The sequence below is a fragment of the Rissa tridactyla genome, chromosome 12 (assembly GCF_028500815.1).
Source record: "Rissa tridactyla isolate bRisTri1 chromosome 12, bRisTri1.patW.cur.20221130, whole genome shotgun sequence".
NCBI classification, from domain to species: Eukaryota; Metazoa; Chordata; class Aves; order Charadriiformes; family Laridae; genus Rissa; species Rissa tridactyla.
In genome coordinates this window covers 4832145-4851316 of record NC_071477.1, presented here as the reverse complement: position 1 = coordinate 4851316, position 19172 = coordinate 4832145, and the positions used below count along the sequence as shown (strand labels likewise).

Here is a 19172-nt window from a genome sequence, read left to right as displayed (position 1 = left end):
AGAAATGGACTCTGCATCCATGCGGACACACAGCATCCATCCCTCTGCTGCCGTGGGAAAGAGCCAAGTGTCCGCTTAAAGCAGAAATGCAGCGCAGCAACCCCGGGGCTTTGTCTCTGGGCTCTTCCCCTGGAGCAGCACATGCACACGAGCTCTCCACTCCATCCCCTGCTCCCAACAGTGCCTCCCTGGAGCTCCGGGACACGCTGGCACAGCCACAGCTCCTAACTCAGCCCGGGCAGCCCCGTGCCACAGCCAGGATGGAAGATCTTCTCCATGACTGCTGCTCTCTTCCAGCCTGGTCTTGCAGGGTGGCACCAACCTTTCCAGGTCCTGAAATTAAAAGCATCATCTGCAAAGAAAAGAAAATAAATCCTTCTATAGCATGAACACGTTTGGGATAAAGCCGCTCCCGCTCACAGAGGTAGCACTGAAATTGCCCAAACTCACAGGTCTGGCAGGGTCCGCACCAGCGCCGAGAGGTTTCTTTTCCTCCTTCCAACAGGACAATCGCCCTCTCCTAATGCAAAACTCGCTTCTTGTCTGCCTTTAACAAATCTAAAGGGTTTTTCCCCTCAACTTTCACTTCTCCCAGTGTTTTACCAGACCAGCATCCCCAGAGACAGCAGATTCAGACAAACAAAGCACCCCCTTATCTTCCCTATGGTTAATAAACCCCCCAAATGCAGGGGCGCATCCCAACCCAGCCACTCCTGAAACACCCAGGACACAGCCAGAGCATCACAACGTGCCCAGCACCCTCAAGGGTTTGGAACATCGTTACACATGTGCAGACAACATGTATAGAGTACACAGGTGTGTGCATTTATGTTTAAATAAAAGTGAAAAAGTTTTCCTGCACCAACCTCACCCTGCTTTGCAACCCCGGCTGTCGCAACCAGACGCAGAAATACAATAAACCAGCAGCACTCTTTCAAAAAAAAAAAAATATTTATTAGCTCATTAAAGTGACCTGTCGTCGCTGCTGCTGCCAGATCAAGTTTGTAGAAACCCCAACACTTCAAGCACCCGCCTCCTTCCAGCCAGAGACAGTGTGAAATCGCTGCAGCCGCACGGCGCGTGTCCGGCCTACAACGGGACCAGAGGAGACTCGCAGCGAGTCCAACGGTGGAAGGAGAACGTGGGGGGGGTCACCACCTCGTCAGAGAACAGCTGCTCGAACCCGGCGGGGAGGGAATGGCAGCGCCCGGCTCCCGTGGGATGAGGCGCCCGGCGAGATGCTGCACCAGGGTCACACCTCGTTAATGAAGCGCAAGCTCCTCGGAGCGCTGCCATTCAGCTCATCTCTCTGCACGTTCAACAGCACGTCTCTGCCTTACGGCACAATCTTCACAACAAAAGGGCTTTGCTTAAAGTTCCAAAGAATGGACTTTTTTTTTTTTCTTTTTTTTTTTTTGGAGAAAACTATAAAGAGACCCTAAATCCTCAGAAGTTACAGCTCTTCTCGGCCCCTCTGGGGTTTCTCTCTCCCTGCTCCTTCCCCCAGCAGACCTGGGCAACCCACCATGACCACTGCCACGACAGCTCCCGCTTGTTTCCACCACCAAAAGCCAGCATCACACGCAGAAGGCAACCTCCCGGGGCTTGCACCCGCGCTGCCACGCAGACCCTCTCCCTGCTTTCAATGACCACACGCATTCCATGGACAACTCGCTCTCACCGTCCCCGCTCCCTCCCCGGAGCCCCCTGGGGACGGGGAGCAGCCTGACACCTCCCATCGGATCACACCAGACCCTCGGCAGCCGGATCGGTGCCCACTCAGCGCTTCGTCCGCTTTTCTTTTCGCTACCACCTTCTCCCTGCCCTGTGCCCTGCTCCTGCTCTAACTGATGCTCCTCCAGCTACGCCTGCAGACGAGGCAGGGCTGACGATCTAGAACGGAATAATTATTCCAAGAGAACGGGGGAGGAAAGCTTTATAAAAAAAGTAAGATTTTGGGTTTTTCTCCTCCAATCAGGGCAGAGCATTTTTGCCTTTCCCTTCTCCAGGTATCTTTCCTCCCCCACCTTCCCTCTGACCTGAACCTCCTCATTACCGACGTGAGCTGCTCTGAGTCTCGTTAACCCGTGCCCCTCATTACACCACTCCTCGTCCCGCAGCGCAGCCAGAGAAAAGGCAGTTCCACCCAGAGCGGCACGGCCAGCGTCCCTCCAGGCAAGTCCCCCTTTCACTTCTGCTCTGCTTCGTCGGCCACTGCGGTCACCTCAATGGCGGCGGTGGCGTGCTCATCCCCGGTGGCCTCGGTGGCACCAGAGGGGACAGTCACGACCGTACTCCCACCGGGAGCCATTTGTGTCACGTTCTGGATGGTCGTGCCAAGTCCCGGCAGCGTCAGCAGCTGGAAGGGGCTCACCACCTTCACAACCGTGCTGCCATCCTGGACCGCAGCCGTGCTCAGCACCGTCAGGTTGGAAGCGTCCGGGTGGATCTCCACCGTACCAGGGAAGGTGGAGCCGGCGGAGGCCAGTACCGTGTACCCTCCCAGCAGCGGGGAGGCCGGGGAGCTGGCGGCAGGAGGCTGGGACGGGCTTTTCCCCAGCACCGAGGGCGGGAGGGCTGAGACAACTTTGCCGAGAGGGAGGTTGGTAAGCTGGGAGACGGGCACGCCGGGGGTGACCGCGAGTTGCGCTGGCTGGGACAGGACTTGGGAGGTGATGGCAGCTGGTCCGGAGGTGGCCCTGGTCAGCCTGGGACGTTTTAAAGGCGTAGGGACGGAGACGGGCGTGAGGGTCATCAGGACGTTGTTGAGGTGCTGTGATTTGTGCTTCAGCTCCTTCGCTCGCTTGCGGTGCTCGTCACACTGCTGCTCCAGAGCTGGAGAGAGAAGAGGGTCAGCTCAGCCCAGACCTGGGATGAGCTTCCCAGGGAGCGTGGCAATGCCTGGAGCAGCAGCAGCCAGTCCCACCGTGGCTGGTTTAACGGGTGCCAGCTTTAACCCAAATCCCACTTTCTTACACAGAAAGAAAACATGCTGGCAGCGATGAGAAGTGCCGGAACACCAGCATGTCCTGGGGGCATACCTGCCAAATCCCGCGTGTACTGCTCCCTCGAGCGATCCATCTGACACTTGTGGCTGGCCAGGACCTTCTTGACCAGATCCAGCATACCGAAGTTCTGGACTACGTTGTTGAGTAAAACAGCATCTTAAAAATAAAGACACAGATCTTTGAGGAAGCAAAAGAAAAAAAACCCTACGCAGAGTATTTATAGCTTGGTAAAAAGCATTACGACAGCAAACACACTCAGCTGAGACAGCCAAAATCTGCAGGAGGGTAACGCGAGAGGCTGGGGAAGAGGATAAGACAGAAGAAGCCATGAGAAAGTGCAAGAGGTCACTAGCGTACCAACAGTCCCCTCCTGCTTAGCAGGGGTGATAAGATATCTGCTGGCACAGTAGCTGCTTGCTAGATCATTACTTGATGGCTTAAATTCCACCTCACTTCCTGAGCCAAGTGTTTGTCTAGACTCAGAGCCAGCAAATAGGAAGCCCCAGGCAAACAGAATTAGAGAATTAAGGCCACCAGAAGCATCCCCAAGCACAGCTGAAAACCTGCCCGGAGAGCAGCCAGAAACGAGATTTACTTAGGATGAACTATATCCCTATTGTGCCATCCAGATATCCCTAAGGAGAAAAAAAAAAAAAATAAAAAAATCCGCAAGCTCCTCTTAGTCCTGAGATGCCTCTGAGCGCCTGTGCCCAGGTCCTCACCACCGAGCTGCAGTGGGGGATCCTGCGCTCGCTGCTGCAAGCCCTTCATGGTCTCCACCAGCTCCTGGTGGAACTCGTGGATCACTTCTTCCAGGAGACCCGTGTCCTTCAGGCCTCGCCAGAAAGCAAAGGTGTCATCTGGAGAAAGAGAACACAAAGGAGAACCTCAAAATCCTTGGAGGGGGGTTTTAGTGGTGATCTGCTCTGAGGTCCCCTTCTGGCCCCTACGAGGGTGAAGTCCTGCTGGGCTGCAGGCACGGGGTGCTGGGACAAGAGGGTGCACCCGAAGGAGGGGCAGCTGGAAAAGGACATGCTTTCCCCATCCTCTGTCACAGACGAACAGGACACCAATGCTATAGAAAAGCCCATTGCTCAGAGCAACCACAGGAGCAAGAATGATTTTATGACCCCTCTGATTTATTTTATTTTCCTCCTAGAGCCTCACCAAGCATTTGGCCTACGCTTGTGGCATCTTAGTGCTTAGAACAGTTTCATCCCAAGACAACACTGTGGTCAGACCGCACACAGGCAGGACAGAACACAGCGCATGCGCTGGTAAGCGGCAAACGAATAATCCCGGTGGAGGCTCAAGCAGGGCTGCTCCGGCAAGAAGGGAGCTCCTCATCCCTGCTGCTTCCCTCTTTCCCTACATCTCCATCCTCTGTCCTGGATGCGCTGAGCCCAGCGGGATCCCAGGATCCCAAGCCATACCTCCAATGCTGGTGCTCCAATCGCTGGCCTCCTCACATGTTTCTATGGTAATTGTAGCCGGAGATCCATTCACTGCAACCAATAGCAAAAATGAAAAGAAAAAAAAAAAAAAGTCCTGATTTTTCTCTGTATTTTTCACAGGCTGTTTCTGCGGGAAGCACTCCTTCACTGCATTTCTGCAACTTCTCCTTTTTATTGCATAGGACCCCTTTTATTGGAACGCAGCTCTCAAAGCTGAAGGGAGGGAGACACCCAAGCGGATGGTGAAGCCGCATGCGGTTGCTGTGCCAGCAGTACTTATTTTTCCACACTGGAGGGCAATACCCCAGGGATCGCTTCTGCAACCCTTGCACAAGAACACATGCCCAAGAGCAGCGTTTCCCTCCTGGCCCTCCCTGCACACACACTAGTACTGCTGAGGGCAAAAGTCAAACACATTTAGACTCTGATTTTTTTGGGCAGTCCTTTTTTGCCCAGCTTACACTTTGCAGGACTGGGATGCCTGGAGGGTTTCTAAAGCCTCGAAGGGGAGAGCATCCCCCTGCTGCGCAGGGATGAAGGGGGGCTCCCCTCCCTCCCTCCAGCTCTGCTGAATCTCAGCGGTTTTGTTACCATAGAGCCAGGGAACCGGCATCACTTGAGCCATGCGCAGGAGCGGGATGAATGGGAATCTGGCCAGAGACCCACGGTGCTGCATGGAGCGTTTGTAATGCTCAGCCGCTGCCATTAAATCCAATTACTCTGCAGCCTTCAGGGCGCTGGTTATTCCAGTGCAGCCCAGCAGCGTGGGAAGCGTCTCCCCGTTAGCAAGCTGATGTCCACGTCTAACGGGAGGGCTCAGGACAGGCTGCGTCGTGCATTGTCATCCCCACCGCAGCACTGGGATGTGGTGCCCGAGGCGCTCTGCGGAACCAGCCAAGGGCTCGCTCTGCCCTTGCTCTGCTCCCACAGACACCATCAGGAGCTCGGGACGTGGGGCTCTTTGCGGGCTGTTCTTAACTCTCAGAAACAAAAGGAGTTAAAAAATATAGATGTACTTAGAAATTAGAAAGCTTTCCAATAAAATAGTTGCCAGTAATTATAGGTCAAATTAAGCGTAGGGCTACAGCTACATAGCCACAACATCATTTAAATCCAGTTTTACAAACTACCTACACAAATGCAGATAAAAAAAAATAAATCTGTTGTATCCTCTAGTTCTCTTTAATCTTTCATCAGCAAACCCGATAATAATTCAGCCAGGGAGCCTTAAATGAAAACGCCTAAATTATTCTGGAAGCAGTCAGGTTAGAGCTGGGAGGAGGAGGGATTCCTACCCTGGCACCCTGCACAGCAGAAGCCGAGCTGATCCCTGCGGACACAGTGCCCGACCGGCAGCAAGTAGAGAGGACTTCATCGAGCAACGACTACAGTTCCCTTACAGATTAATTGCAGTCTTCTGCTTCAGCTACACAGTTTGGGCTAAGGCAGGAGGCCAGAAGGGCAGCTCTTGGGGTCACGCAGTGTTGCAGAGAACTAGGTGAGTTATTGCATCTCTGCCGAGATGTTCTAACAATGACCCTGCCTAGCTCTGCTACGGGGAATCCTGCAACAGAGCAGGGAGAGAAAGCAGAGGATAAAACAACCCGCAAAGCCAAAAGGAGAGGCAATCACAAGGGGCATTGGTTACACGGCGTTTGTTGTGCTTTAATGCTTCAAAGCCCCTGTTTAGGGTGCAAGGAATGGCTGGACGTACCATCTGCAGAAGCGGGAGTTAGAGGGATGTACTCCGTCGATGTCTGGCTCGTCAAGGACACCCTGGCTCCAGTCAGGTCGATTTTGGTGCTCCGGCAGGTGTTGGAACAGACCTTCGTGTGCTGGTAGAAATCCAACTCTCCCGAGTCCATGATTTTCCTGCAAGTCAGGGAGCAAGCACAGGGACAGGCACGTCAGCGGGAGCAGAGAGCTCCAAGACGCGGCTCCTGGCAGCCTTCACCCTCAGACTTCTCAAAGTCCCAGATGAAAAGCAAAAGCCAGGAGAGCCGGCACAGGCAGCAGCCTGAGTTTCCCTTGACAAGTCCCCCCGTGTCCTGACCTTAGAGGTAGCATTAACTAACAGTTAATTAAAACAGCATCCACAGCCTGCTCTGTACTGGCGACACGCACAAGTCCAACCACCACGCAACATTCCAGAGATGGTAAAGCCTTTCAGGAAGCTGGGATGGGAAGGAAAAGGCCCATCGTGCTGCAGCTGTGGCAAAGGACTGGCGCAGATCCGGTTTCTGACCACTTCCCTGCCACAACCTGCATCCTCCTGTGGGATGGAGAAGGGGAAACGGGACTTCAGCCCTCTGAAAAGGTTCCTCTTCAAGTCCAACCCAGAGAGTATGAATTTCCTTAGTCCAAGAAAAAGTCCTTTTCTTTGCCGCCGGAGCACTCAACTTGGGCTGAGAGGCTCAAGAGACACACGAGCTTTTCCTAAGGATATATCCCTGTAAAACTAAACACACTTTGAGAAGCTTCAGGACAAACCACACTGCTCTCAGCAGATCTTCTGCTGGCTAGAAGCCTTCAGGGAAAACGTACTGTTTAGAGCCCAACCACTGCCATTCCCATAACGGCAGTGAAGCGGGGAGAGCTTTTCCCTGTCACCCCAGGCTATGCTCCCATGCAGCGGTTTTATCCCTGCCCTGTGACACTGTACAGGGTCCTCCTCCCCGGGATCTCCTGATCTGCTCTGAGGACACCCCTCACCTTTGTACGAGCAACACACACCAACCCCCAGAGTGCCCATGTGTCCCTGGGGCTCCCCACAGCAATGGCAGAACCACCCTGTCCTTTTGCTCTCCCACCTCCCAACAGTAAGGCAACGCTCGGCCTCCAGACAAGCTGATTTTGGAGATGGGCCCACCTCTCTGAGCAGGCTCTTCTGCATGGGGGTCTGTAATTTTAACTAGGAACCCGTGCTGGGACTGATGAACTCCTGGTTTGTTGAGGAATAAGGAGAAAAGAAGGTCCCAGTCTGGTCCCACCAGCACCTTTCCCCTGCAGCTTCCAGCAGAAGGGTCAGCTGAAGCCTCAGCCCAGGGTGAGACAGCAGGAAGTCTCTTCCTTCCCTTTTTGACTCTACACCTCAAAAAGAAATGTGGCATAACCCTATTTATAAACTAAAATAAGGCCTTTCAGCTTAAGCAAAGGGGGTTGCAACATTGGCATATGTGATCTTCCCAGTCTAAGCACATTGGCTCCAAAGTGTCCCCAGGCTTTGCTGGCCAACAACAACCTGAGCTCCCATGGGCCACTGGGCTTGCCTTCACACATTCCTCATGAAGTTTTGTTTGGGTTTTTTTGTTTGTTTGTTTTGTTTTTTTTTTTTTCCTTGAAAGACCTGCCTTGCCAAAGCATAAGCCTATTATGCAAAATCTACAAGACCAAAAGCTGCTTAGAAGGAGTATGGGAGACGCCTGCACTGAAGCAGAATAATACAGGCAAAGGCAATGTCACCCTGTGAAAAGAGCACAAAACCACTGACAACTCCTGGGCAAAGAGGTGATGCTTTGTTATCCCGCCTACAGGCAGAGACAGATTTTAATTAAATCACAGTCTCGGGCTGGTGATAAAGAAGACCAGACAAGAATTAAATTGTTGTAGTTAAGACTAGAGAAGAGAAATGCTTGCATAAATAAGCTTTAAGTAAGTCCTTGGGGGAAAAAAAAAAAAAAAAAAGTGATGTAAAGCAGACGTGCTGCAATGGGAGCGTTAGTTGATGACCAGACTGATTTCCAGTTGGTAGATCACACTGAAAACCCATAGACAGCATGGCCCGACCACCAGCAGCCATTAAGATTTTCAATGACCTTATGCCAGCTGAGAACTCAGGGCAGTTCAAGTCCTAAAAAGACCAGGGAAACATTTCTTGCCCCGGATTATTCCCTAGGCACAAGGACAAAGCAAAGCTGCACAGAACACATTTGGGGCCAGGCTGTTAAGACAAATGTCCAGCGGTGCATTCGCTCTCCCAGTGGAACAACTGTGCCAAAGGCTCTGTTCTACCCCACTGTTATCCCCCAGAAAGAAGAAGTCTCCATTGTTGTTCTGCAGATACAAACGAAGAGACTAACCGGAGCATGATCCCGTTCATCCGGATCGCCCGCTTCCAATCCTTCAGGGTCGACTTGCCTGCCAAGTGGACAAACTCCTTGGGACTAATTAGGTGATCGTCAAACTGCAAGAGGCAGAAGTGTGACATCAGCGTGACAAGCCATAAAACAACGCAAGCGTGTCCCGCGAGCATGATTCAGCAGCGGAGCCAGGCTGCCTGGATGGCATTTCCCAGTGCCCAGCAGTGGAGCTGCACCACAGCCTCAACGTGCTGTTTAAATAATAGCACCAAAACAGATGGCTGACACACACTTCTCCACCTTAGAGAACATTGACCGGGTTAAGACAATTTAAAGCCAAATATTGCTTTCACGGTCGGTTAACAGCTGCTCAAAGCCAAGGGTGTGGGGTGTGTACAGCACAGAGGAGTTTGCTAAATGCCCAGCCCAGGCTGTGAAAAACACCCGTAGCTTGTTCAAAGTATCATTAACCGCAGTGAGCTGGTGACACTCCCACTAACAAGATCTGGGCTGCCCACGGTGACGTTTGGATCCAGGGGCACACTATGCCCTGCCCAACTGAGGGAAGGAGAAGCCCATTCAGTCTTTGACCTCCTGCTACCGAGACCAACCACTGATACCAGTGAAACCTCTGGCCTCTCTCATGGCACACACCCATTTCTACCGAAAACCAGCTTTAGGGAGTTGGCATACACTGTGTCAGCTGCCAGCTCTTCTCCCTTCTTTCATTGTCCTCCGTACCCAGCTGTGTCTGAACCCATGTGCTGAGCTAAAAGCAACCTGCAGAACAAGGCAGCCCTCTAAAAAGCTGCTTTACAGCCCCTCTCAGAAAGGATTTCCCAAGACCAAGCCTCCTATGTTGACTAACACAGAGCTCACTCACCATTACTCATGAGAAACTGGTTCTTCTGTACAAGCACATGGGCTTTGGTGCAAAGAGAGGACTAATTTTAGGCAGCAGCAGCATTATCTGTGGCAGTACCTGTCCTCTGCCTCTGGGATGGAAAAGACCCTCTCTCCTACGAAGGGCAAGGACCATCCTTTAGAAATCCCTCTTGCAACAGAGCCCAGAGGCGGCACTCCCTCAGTGGGATATTGTTTAGTCTGTGTACAATGCCAGTGATGGCTTACGACAACATCACTCATCATATGTTCCTGAATTCATGCAAATTTTAAGCATGAGTTATCCAGGACACAGCAGAAGCTCTTCAGTAGGTCCCCTACCAATAAGCTTCTCAACAAATTCTCAACTTCCCAACTGAGCAGACACTGGAAGTGCCCAAATTTCTCCAACTCTCCAATAAAGCAGCTAAATTGAGGCAGCATCTCTCCAGCCAGGACTGCTCAACTTGGCAGAGAAGACCAATATCAGGTACCACAGTACCAAGAAATTTCCTCCTCTCCCACCACAATGTGGTTTTGATGCAAAGCAGCTTATCAAAGTCCATCAAAACCAGGATAAGTCAGGTGTGCCTGCATGTGGGCATGGGAAGGCACAAATCCAGCGTCGCAGCCCTTTATTCTCACCTGCACACACTTCACGTTGATCCCGGGGCACACAAACTTTCTCCAGATGAGATTGGCTTTGCTGTCCCCGCAGGTGATGGGGTAGACAATCTCTGCCTCCAAACTGTCCTCATCTTCAGCCATCTTCACTTCTCACAAGGAACAGAGGAAGGGAAAGATCCAGAAGAAATGTGAGTTGCGGCCCCCAGTTCACCACCCCAAGTCGCACATCCAGTGATAAAGCACTTTTGAAGCTCAGGATTAAAAACATAAATGTATACAACGCACAGTGTGGTGCGTTGAGGTTTCTGGCTACCACTCAGTTGCACTTCGCTACTAAAGCGTCCAACCACCCAAATTTCTCAGGCAAAACAGCACAGGCAGATTTATACTGATCTGGCTGCAGCTGAGTGCACGAAATCTGAGAAGTCAATGGCCAGGGCTGAAAAAATTCCATTCGTGATAAAAATTAAAGGAATGATGTTGTTCAGGTAATTACACATTCACCTTTGGTTTTAGAGCACAAATGTTTTTAAGGCAACTCCAGCCCAGCTGGTTACAGTCTTTGCTTGCAAAATTCACTTTTACTTGTAACCAAAGCTGGTGAATTTGCGGCAAAACTGACGTCCCCCATCACAAGCTGGAAGGGCAGGAGCCGGCGACGGCCAGACACAGGGTCTCATCCTGCACCAGGAGAGGGCAGCAGCAGCCCAGCCAGCAGCCAAGAGCTCCCTTCCAGTCACCCCGCAGCTGCTGGGCTCCCCTGGATGCTGAGGAGAGCATCCCTGGGGCCCCCAGGAGAGCATCCCCGGATGCTGGGGACAGCCAGCAGCTCTGCACAGCAATGGCTGGACCTTCTCGGCCAGCACCAGTGCAGGGTTGTGCCATATTGGGGTGGTGGAGCTGGCGCAGCTCAACCGAGGGGCTACTGCACGGGCTGAACCTACCTAGGACCGCTTCCTTCAGATGCGTGGAGGCTGTAAAGGCAGCAGCAGCTGCAGCAGCTGCATTTTCGGTCTCCAGCGTATCTTCGTTTATGTCACCACTGGTAAGAGAGTCAGAGAGGCAGAGTTAAGCCACGTGGATGTGCCACCCCCACACCCAATGCCCCACGGAGATATTGCTTCCAAAGTCACTCGGACTACATTTTCCCACAAGAGCAAAAAGTCAGCTCTGTTTTTGAGAGGCTCAGCTCTGTTTTTCCGTACGGAGATGAAGAGCCCCCTCCAGCAGGCAGGCATGCCAGCCCGCTGCCAGCAGCCCAGCCAGCTCTGCCTCGCCTCCCTTTTAATCCCATCCCCATGGAGCTGCCTCCGGCACAGCCCGTGCTGGGGAGCTGGCGAGGAGGGATGCTGTCAGCACAGCCCCTCGCTCAGAAGTCACTGCCAGCTTCTGGCAGCTTTGCCTGAGAAGATTTCCCCAGGAAAAACATGTGTGAAACATGCTGCCGCTGTCTGGGCAATGGACTAGCTGAATCCCCCAGTACGCGGGATGCTCCCAGGAGCAGGACCTCAAAGAGCCACAAACATGCTATAAAGGAGTTTGACAAACCCTAACAGCAGATCCATCACCAGAGATAATGTAACATGAGCTATAGACTCTCACAATGAAATCTCTAAGCCTTTTACAACTCAATATACCCATAATATTAACTAATAGCTGGATATCCGACTGCTTTCATCCTCCAAACCCAGAGATTTCGGGCTTCTCTTGGTGCTTTGCCGATGGAGACACACAACTGGTCCTGCACAGCATCCGCACCCCCACTGTTCACCCACTCCAGCTCTCACTGCAGCGTACAGAGCCCCAGGCCCCTCTAACGAGCTTCAGTGCACACTCAGATGGGAAAGGCATTTAGGGGACACACTCCTCGCCGCCTCGGCTCCCAGCAAGGGAGGAAGCCCGTGCTGGTACCCTTCTGGATCCAACCTGTGCATCCCAGCCAGGTCTCAGCATGGACCATTCCTAATGGGCTTTAAGATGTGCATTTGGTTTTGATATTGAAGATGTCAAATTACAAGCAAGCGTGTCCAGCGGGGGGGAAAACCAGTTGACTTTTCACATACTTCAACATATAAATTTCCTAAGGAAGACTGCAAGGAGAAAATAAACTTGAAATCTACCCCAGTTTGGTACCACGGGTGAATTATAAGAATGGTCCTAGTGACTCACTGGCAACCGCATTTCCCACCCGCAGTGCCACAAGGACAAGCAAATTCAAGAGCAACTGGTTTTTCCATGCTGGCCTCTTAACAGATTGCTCCAGGGTGGAACTGCAGCTTCAAAGCATCCCTCCCCTTGCCAGCCGCAGGGCAGGTACCTGGTGGGGAGCAACCCCGAGATAAGGGAACCTGTGTGGGCGGCAGCTCAGCCTCACCGGGTGAGTAACTCGGGAGATGCGGCTTCCGAGAAGCGAGAGCTGAAGGCAGCCCCAGTTGTGGAAGAAAGGCACCACAGGATGCCACACTGCCGCTGCAGCTCACAGCGACCAACAGCCCAGACCCCTGGGAGGGAAAGGTGATGGACAACGCAAAAGGACTCGAAAAGGTAAACTCGGAGCTAACGCATTTGCAGACAGGTAACTATTACAGAAATGGCAGTTCGACATGAGAAAAATGGAAGAATTGTAACCTGTTTTTTCTTCATCAGCGTGCTCCTTGGTTCTTGCATTTCTCCAGATGCATTTGGAGAAAAGCCAGCAATACTACTTCAGCAGGACGACAGGGATGCAAGACAGCAGCCACGTCCCGACGTGCAAAGCCCAGCAGTCCACAGCCCTGACTCTGATCTGCCTCCGCCTGCCACCAGCCCAAAACTCTCCACTGACTTGTCAAAAAGAAACACCCCAGCAGAAAGTGAGCACTTGAAACAGAGCTTCCCCCAGGACTCCATCACATTCGCACTGCTCCAAAAAATGACTGAAAGGCACTACTGGATTGGGAGAAATAAGCCAGCCCACACCTTAAACTCCATCCTCCAGAGAAAAACAAACAAACCAACTTGAACAGCTTGTATGAAAAACTCAAGCAACAAGTCTGTGTCTGCCATGGACATGTAACTGGGAGTGGGGGAAGAAAACCACAAGAAAAGGTGAGTTTCTCCACGCTGCTTCCCCCATCCCATTCCAGAGGAACAGACTGAGGCAGATGCAGGAGAAAACTCAAACACCTTCCAAGCCCCAGCGGTGCATCCCACCAAGCCGGTCCTGCCTTCGCCGGTTGCCATGACGAAGCCAGGGGAAGGATGGCTCTCATCTTCCTCCCTGGGAGGATCCATAAACCAGATGGGAGGGAGAGAAGAAAGTGCCTGCTGATAAAGCAGCAGGCTTGCGGCTCCTTACTCCTCCGCTCCTGCCTTGCCTGGAAACTTCAGAGAGAAAAAAAGTCTTCACCAGAAACCTGCGGTGGGGATGCTGATCAGAAGTACAAGCACCTCAGAGCATCAAGTACAGATCCCTTCCAAATGCAGAAGAAAAAGGAAAGTTTCTTGCTGATTATTACTATTTTCGCATTGCCCTCTGCCTTTTCCAGTCAATCTTAAAAACACGGGAACTAATGAACTCTTAACCACTGGTCATTTTTTTTTTTTTTTTGAAATAGCAAAACCATACCCAAAGGAGCACTAGAAAAAGGCGCCAACCCCCAAGCCGAGTCTGGCCGTGACCCCAGCCTCACGATTTTTAAGTGTCACATAAGACAAGTTCAAAGCCGGCTTCCCGCACAGCAGTGACTGAGCCAAAGCCGAGGAATCCCAGCCCGTGCTTGCAGCCGCTTTCCTTACGCCAGCTGGGGCTGCAAAGGGAAAACAGAGGGAGAGGGAGCCAGCACCGCTCCAGCGTCTCCCCGGGAGGAGCGGAGCCCAGCAGAGGCAACCACCCAAGGCTACGGAGAGACCGTGGGTGGCTCGTGCTGCCACCCACCACCAGCCCCACTGCCCTGCTTGGCAAGGGGAGTCCCAGTCCACAAGCCCAAGATCCACATCCTTCCCATCGACCCACTGCTGTCCCTGAGCACGTGGGAGCGAGGAGCTTGCATGGAAAACCCTCAGGGAATCTCTTAATGCCTGCTAAGATATGCTCTGCTCGTAGCTGCGACTAAATAAAAATCATCCTCTTTCTGCTGGGCAGAGCTGCCCTCCTCCTGACCATCCAGGGGACACCGGGAGGATGAGAAAAGGTTTCCAAAGAAAAATAGGAGGGGAAAATAATAATGAAAGAAGACCAAACCGACTGAGCCAGCCTCTGCCACGATCCGTGTTCCTGCATGGCGCTGCGTTGCTGCACGTGGGTCTACAAATGCTCAGAGCCACATTAAAACCAGAAACTGTTCTGCATCCAAGAGAAGCCACATCCCAAGTTTCACATCTGGCTGCTTCCCTACCAAGGGATCTAAGGAAGTCAGTGCGGGCCAGAAGGCAAGAATTAAGAGGAGCGGAGCCTTTCGTCCCCACCATCACCCTCTCTTTTGGGAATGGAAAAGGCTCTCGGGAGCACTTGCAGACCCGGGATGCAGAGGAGGAGTGGGGCAGCTCCTGCCCGTGGCGTCTTCACTGCCTGCCCCAGCGCTGACAGCTCTCGCCCCTGCCTGCCCCTGCCTGCTCCCTACCGGAATTTCATCTGTTAATGAGCTTTATACGAGTTACAGCACAACAGGGGGAATGGTGCCCACGCTGTGCCCTGCTGCCCTGCCCCGAGCCAAAGGGAACCGACATAGGAACAGCAGGGAATATTGAGAAAAGGAGACGAATCTCTCTTTTTTGTGGACAGCAATAAACAGCCGCTCGCTTTTCAAGTGCAGGGACTTCTGGATCAGACAAACCTGCCTGGATCCAGCTTCAGGCGTAAACTTGGATTTTCCGTCCACCGAAAGAGCAAAGCACTAGAGTGTCTCTGGGCACCATCCCAGGAAAGACTGTAGAGAAATAAAGCAGAGAGTCCATCACCACATGGGCCTCCAAGGTACCAGCCAAGCCCCTTGGCCATGGAAACAAAGACTTGACCAACGTGCACCTGAACAGGCCAGACCTGAACGAGCAACAGCCCCGAATCTGAAATGCCAACAAGAAAGGCAGAAATTGGGCAAAGCAGCAGGACTTTAAAAAAATCAGACGCATTCACTCTGTTTTTTTGCCTCTCCATCCAAGGCCACCTCTCTCCCTGCTGTTGCTGGCAGCGGAGGTTCCTGAAAAGAAACATGGCCCCAAACCCACCTTGAGAAGGGGAGCCCTGCCCCTCATCTCAGGCAGGCCCGCAGCTTAGCAAAGCCATCATTAAATAAATAGCAGAAAAACATTGATTTAGCTACTGGTGTCCTGTTCCAACCGGATTTGCGTCCACTCCAACATCCACATCCACTCAGAAAAGATGTTTTGGTTTGGTTTTAGGGTTTTTGTTGGTTTTGGTTTTTTTAAAAGACATTTCCCCCCATCCATCCAAAACAAACTGTTGCATTGCTTTTTATTCTGGGTAACACCAGCTTAAAATCACCAGCGGTAACTCAGCTTCAACAGGAAAAGTGGAGCCTGCTCTACCCTGTAAGCTCGGAGCTGCCGAGCCCACAGCCCTGGGTATGGTCCCAGGGGTGTCAGCGAGGACCTAACGAGGAACTGGAGACTGCCCGGGCATCGCTGAGGTCCCCACTGTGAGAAGTGGTGCCGAAGTAAGTAGTAGGTGACAAAATAATACCCATCCCAGATGACTATGACCATGAGTGGGAGGTTTCCAGCACGTCACCTCGGTGTGCATCAACTCCATCTCTTACCCGTGCTGGGACAGGTTGGTGGTGACCAGCACCGTTTTCACCTCCTCCACGCCGCCTCCATCCACCGTGCCGTCGGGTGTCGTCACCACCACCACCTCCTCCATGTGCACGCTGACGTCCGGAGTGGCCATCACCAGGCAGGGGCGGGCAACGATGGGCAGCCAGGCAGGAGGGCCCTCGGTCACCGGCTGCCTGCGGAGAAACGAGGGGAAGCCCCATGTCAAAAGGTCTCCTTGCTAAAATTGGTCACGGAAAGACCATCGGTGCGGTGGGAACAAGGGGAGAGGGGGCTGCAGGGAACCTGCACTCCTAAGAAGGGGATTAGCAAATCCCCAATGGCTCCATCCCAGGAGGAGGGATGAGGGGAGCCTGGTAACGCAACACACACGCTCCACAGGCTGGGTGAGGATGATGGGCACGGAGAGAGGCAAGAGGTGAGGAGGGACTGGGGCACGGGCGGCGAGGGGCAGAGTGGAATGGTCCTAGGGGATGGGAAGCAAAAAAACGGCCCTGGCATTCATCCAAACCTCTAGGAAGATATTTAGTTTGAAGGTGCGTTTCCAAATGTGTTTCAAACTACCTCGGAAGAATTTCACACTGCTGGAGGAGGTCGTCACCGTCTCCTCCACAGCAGAAACGGGGACTCTCCCCGTTCCTCCAAAGTCACACGCAAAAAAATCAAATTAAAAAAGCACTTCAAGCCTGCAGAAACAAAGTGATATCTGAAAACTGTTTCAAAGCGTGCATTTCTAATAAATCAGCAATAGTTTTAAGACAGCACTTAAAACCGACTTCAGCACCCACCCCTGCAAAGCCAGTATTTCACAGGCAAGAAGAAATCTGGAGGAAAAAAACCCGCCACCCCAGTTCACGGAAGGCACAAGGAGTCTGGCATCTTTACACGCTCCCGGTTGCGCCACATCCGCGGCTGCTCCAGCCTCCGTGCTCAGAGCACAGCGTCACCCACGGGGAAAAGCCCCGGTCCCCCGGGGACACATCGCCCACCTCTCCCGCCAGCTTTCCCGGGGATTTTAGGTAACTGTAGAATTAAAAGTAGTTTTAAGCCATTCAAGCAATAGGAGAAGAGAGGTCCGAAAGGGAAATAAATATCCTTTACCAACCCATGCATATACACGCGTGGATAAACATCTTCCAAACACCCCTGTTATCATTAATGTTACAAGGACAGCGCGATAAAGATAACATATACTATTTAGAGCCAAAAAGCTGTTTGCAAATCGGCTTCTGCTAAGATCTTCAGCCCTGTGCCACGAGGGAGCCAGGTCTGCGTTCCCCCCTAACGCCCGAGCGGCACTTGCCCGCACACGAACGCCCGGGAGTTGAGAAGCAGGTGACTACAAAGCATCTCCTACAGCACCTATAGCATGGTGCAGTCTGCACAGGGGTGCAAGGGTGTAGTTGTGCGAGCGCTGCCCTTGTCAACCTCCGGCTCCTCTGGAGTCCTCGGAGCACGGTGGAGGAGCCGCTCGGCCACCATTAGCCACCCCTGGAGCCGTGCACTGACCCGGTGTGTCTGACCTGGCTCTGCAACGCCATTCACGCCCTGCAGAAACACCTGCCTGACCCATGCGAGACAATCCACGGGGTTCATCCGTGCCATGTGGCTGAAGGTGGCCGGGTCCCTCCGACACAGCCCAGCGTGAAGTCACCAACACAACAGTTTTTGCAGCAGGACGGACCGAGGGCAAGGTGAGAGGGTTTGCTAGAAACCAGCATTTTAGCGCTTGCAGAACCAGGCAGGGCTGCAGCACACCAGCCACAGCCCCGTCCCCATCGCTCCTCCACCGGGACGGCAGCTCCCTGCGGCACCCGCTGCCTTTATCGAGATAAAAGCTGGGTGTCACACGCTGGTGACCAAAGATGCAAAACACAGTGCAGATGCTTGGCTGCATTTTATTTTTTTTTTTTGCTGCTCTATCCCCACTCCTGCCTGCCATTTTGGGGTAAAACCCCTCTCGCAGCCTTAGCATTGCCCATGACGGGCTCTGCCCTAGTGCCCGGTTTCGGGATGCTCCCGACATCCCGCCCAGCTTGGATGGAGGGGCAGCTGCAGGGGCAGGACGGGGAGGCTGGAGCTCCCCAGGCGCGTGTTGTTGGGCTTCCCGCGGGCAGGAACCAGCGTGGGACAGGGAAAAACTGGGCTGAAAACACAAGAAATCAGCAGCAGTGGGGTGCAGCTGGGGGGCCAGGGGCTGGCAGGGAGCTCCCCCGGCTCTACCCAGGGCTCAGTGCACCCCTGCAGGTCCCTTGGGTGGCACTGAGCAAACTTTGGCGGCTGCAGGAAAGATTTGGGGTGAGGAAGGGGAAAAAAAGGGAAAAAGAAAAAAAAAAAATAGCATTGCGCCACTGGAGAGGAAGGAGGGATTTTTGGGGTGGAGGGCACAGAGGTGGGGTGCTGCAGCGTGGGGAGGGGGGGGACGACAGGGCTGCTTGGGGGGGGTTGCACTGGGTGTGGGGGCACACCGGGCTGCATGGGGGGGTGCACTGGGTGTAGCGAGCGAGGGGGCTGCACACAGAGAGGTGCTGAGGGGGATGCATGCGGGGGGGGCTGCAGGAGAGTGTGCTCGTGGGGGGGGGGGGGGCTTCATCAGGGGTGCGGGGGGGTGGGCACAGCAGGTGGGTGTTGCACAGGGTGGGGGGGTACGGAAGGCGCAGGGGTGGGCGAGAGGGTGCACAGGGTGGAATGGGGGGGGGAAACGGAGCGCAGCGGGGGGATGCACGGGAGGAGGGTGGCACGGAGGAGGGTGCACGGGGCGGGGGGGGGGGGCAGCTCTCGGTGCTCCGCGTGGCGCCGCGCGGGGGGTTCCCTCCTCCTCCTCCTCCCTCTCCCCCCCCCCCCCCCCCGGCGGCGGCGCGCGCGCTCCCGCCGGCGGCGCCGGGCGCGAGGCCGGCGTGGGGGGGGGAGGGAAGGGGGGGGCGCGTGGGCGCGCTCACGCTGGCAGCGCGTGAGGGAGGGAGGGGGAGGAGGAGGAGGAGGAGGAGGAGGAGGAGGAGGAGGAGGCGGGGGGGGGGGGGGGCGGCCGGGCGCTGCCGCCGTCTCCTGCCGCTGCCGTAACGTCCTGACGCTCCGCAGGGACCCGCCGGCCGGACGGGCGCGTGCGGAGGCCCCGCGGGCGGGCTAGGCCGGGGCGGGCCAGGCCCAGCTCTTACCTCAGGGCCGGGGGTCCCGCGGCCCCGCTCCGGCTCCGGCGGCGGGCGCTGCGGCTGGGCGGGCGGTGGGTGCGGGGAGGGAAGGGAAGGGAGACCGGGGTTGGGGGGGGGGGGGGGAAGGGGGGGGGGGGGGGTAGCGGGGCTCCGCCGCGCGCGGCTCTCGGCCCCCCGCGCAGGCGCAGGGCCGGGCCCGGC

At 54.3% G+C, this 19172-nt stretch overlaps 1 protein-coding gene across 2 annotated transcripts; it reads right to left on the bottom strand.

Annotated features, from left to right (window-relative positions):
* Nucleotides 1–938: 938 nt before the first annotated feature.
* On the bottom strand, nucleotides 939–19077 carry GMEB2 (glucocorticoid modulatory element binding protein 2). Of its 2 annotated transcripts, XM_054218547.1 has the most exons (10): nucleotides 18978–19077; nucleotides 15807–15998; nucleotides 10995–11092; nucleotides 10069–10196; nucleotides 8542–8645; nucleotides 6177–6334; nucleotides 4442–4513; nucleotides 3731–3868; nucleotides 3042–3164; nucleotides 939–2835 (listed from the first exon to the last, which is right to left on the bottom strand). In XM_054218547.1, exons 2-10 carry the CDS (start codon nucleotides 15935–15937, stop codon nucleotides 2189–2191), a joined length of 1599 nt encoding a protein of 532 aa, XP_054074522.1. In that variant the 5' UTR covers nucleotides 15938–15998; nucleotides 18978–19077; the 3' UTR covers nucleotides 939–2188. The 2 variants fall into 2 exon arrangements, with proteins under 2 accessions (XP_054074522.1, XP_054074523.1); XM_054218548.1 differs by lacking the exons at nucleotides 15807–15998; nucleotides 18978–19077 and having other exon boundaries at nucleotides 10069–10191.
* Between the last annotated feature and the right edge of the window lie 95 nt (nucleotides 19078–19172).